This window comes from Echinops telfairi, unplaced genomic scaffold (assembly GCF_000313985.2).
Source record: "Echinops telfairi isolate 266 unplaced genomic scaffold, ASM31398v2 ScPeMD7_7412;HRSCAF=8450, whole genome shotgun sequence".
In the NCBI taxonomy this organism is placed as follows: domain Eukaryota; kingdom Metazoa; phylum Chordata; class Mammalia; order Afrosoricida; family Tenrecidae; genus Echinops; species Echinops telfairi.
This window is the reverse complement of record NW_022111312.1, coordinates 1,613,635-1,615,099: the sequence shown is the minus strand read 5'-3', so window position 1 is coordinate 1,615,099 and position 1,465 is coordinate 1,613,635. Positions and strand designations below refer to the sequence as shown.

At 50.6% G+C, this 1,465-nt stretch overlaps 1 protein-coding gene across 1 annotated transcript in view; it reads right to left on the bottom strand.

Annotated features, from left to right (window-relative positions):
- The window catches only part of ACACB (acetyl-CoA carboxylase beta), a 125,725-nt gene that overhangs the window by 69,049 nt on the left and 55,211 nt on the right, over positions 1-1,465 (bottom strand). The window contains exons 7-8 of the mRNA XM_045296685.1: positions 279-388; positions 73-183 (exon numbers count right to left, since the gene is read on the bottom strand). Coding sequence (XP_045152620.1) covers positions 73-183; positions 279-388 — 221 coding nt within the window. The remainder of the gene's footprint in view (positions 1-72; positions 184-278; positions 389-1,465) is intronic.

The window sequence follows — 1,465 nt, the reverse complement described above, 5'->3', positions numbered from 1 at the left end:
GAGGGTCAGCGTGGGTTGGAATTGACAACAACAACGCGAAGAAAGAAAGATAAAAAAAATGAAAGCACTCACTTGTCTGAAAAGAATTGGGAAGTCCTCTGTACTCTCAGCCTTCCGGATCCCTTTCCCTCCGCCGCCTTCGGAAGCTTTGATCATCAACGGGAAGCCGATCTTTTCGGCCGCCTGGGCAGAAAGGACAGATAGATGTCTCTCTCTCGAGTTGGTCGGCCACCTCTCCAAGACAACCAGTGAGACAGGTGAGGCGGCTCTGTGCTCACCTGTAGGCCCTCCTCGACGTCTTTCACACAGCCCTTGTGGTACGTGGCCTGTGGCACGCTGATGGTCTTCCCCGGCTGTCTCCTGTCCTCAGACCACTCCACCACCAAGCCTGCGGGGCCACGGTCAGAGTGGGGTGCTCCGGGGCAAGGGTGCAGGCACGTTCATGCACACAATGCAGCAACTGCCGAGCACCCCCCTCACCCAGAACGCTCAGGACCCGAGCATCTCCACCACCAATGTATCAAGACACCTTCCTGCAGTTGTCGACTATGGCGGCAGCTGGGTTTTTTGTTTTGTTTTGTTTTTTAATCATTTATTTGACCCGTCACTGTCGTTGAAAATACATGCAGAACACACACCAATGCAACCTTGTCTCCCTGTCCCACTGCGGGACACTGCTGACACCCTTCAGGCTGCACTGCTGTTCTATCCCAGATGATCCCGTCATTCCATGAACATGTCATGGCCGTCTGCTATTTGACTCGGAACCTTGCAGGGGAAATCCGAGCTTCCCAAGCTCAGATGGACTAACGGCTCAACAGTGACTTTGAAAGCAAGGTGGCAATGTAAGGGGGCAGGGACACTAGACGGACAGAAACAGGACCACCAGAATGGAAGGGAGCAAAGAGGAGGCTCAGGCACTGTGAGGAACGTAGCCAGTGTCGCTGAGCAATGTGTGTGGACGTGGCTGAATGGGAAGCTAAGCTTCCAGGTAAACTTTTATCTAAAACACAGTAAAATATTAGTTAAAAAATAAAATGTTCAGATCCCAAGAAAACCAAAAGCCAAACTCGCTGCCATCGAGTCTTTCTTGAGAAAAAGACAAGTCATGAATTAGTCCATCTAAGACCTCTGATTTCTTTGAGGGGAAAGGCCTGGAGGGGTAGACACCCCCATGGCAACCGTGGTCACGTTCAACGTGGTCGTCCTTGGGTCTCAAGGTCAGGGATGGTTTGGTCTTCTTCCCCAGACTTGTCTCCAGTGGAATGATGCCATTGGTTCAACATTAAAATGTTTTCAACAAAAGAACAGCGGAAAAAACAAATTCAAATCAACCCTTCTCCCAACACACACGCCACACATTGGACTCAACCACACACACACACACACACACACACACACACAGGGCTCGCACACCTATACATTGTCCACACACTGCTCACATATACACTGCTCATAAACTGTT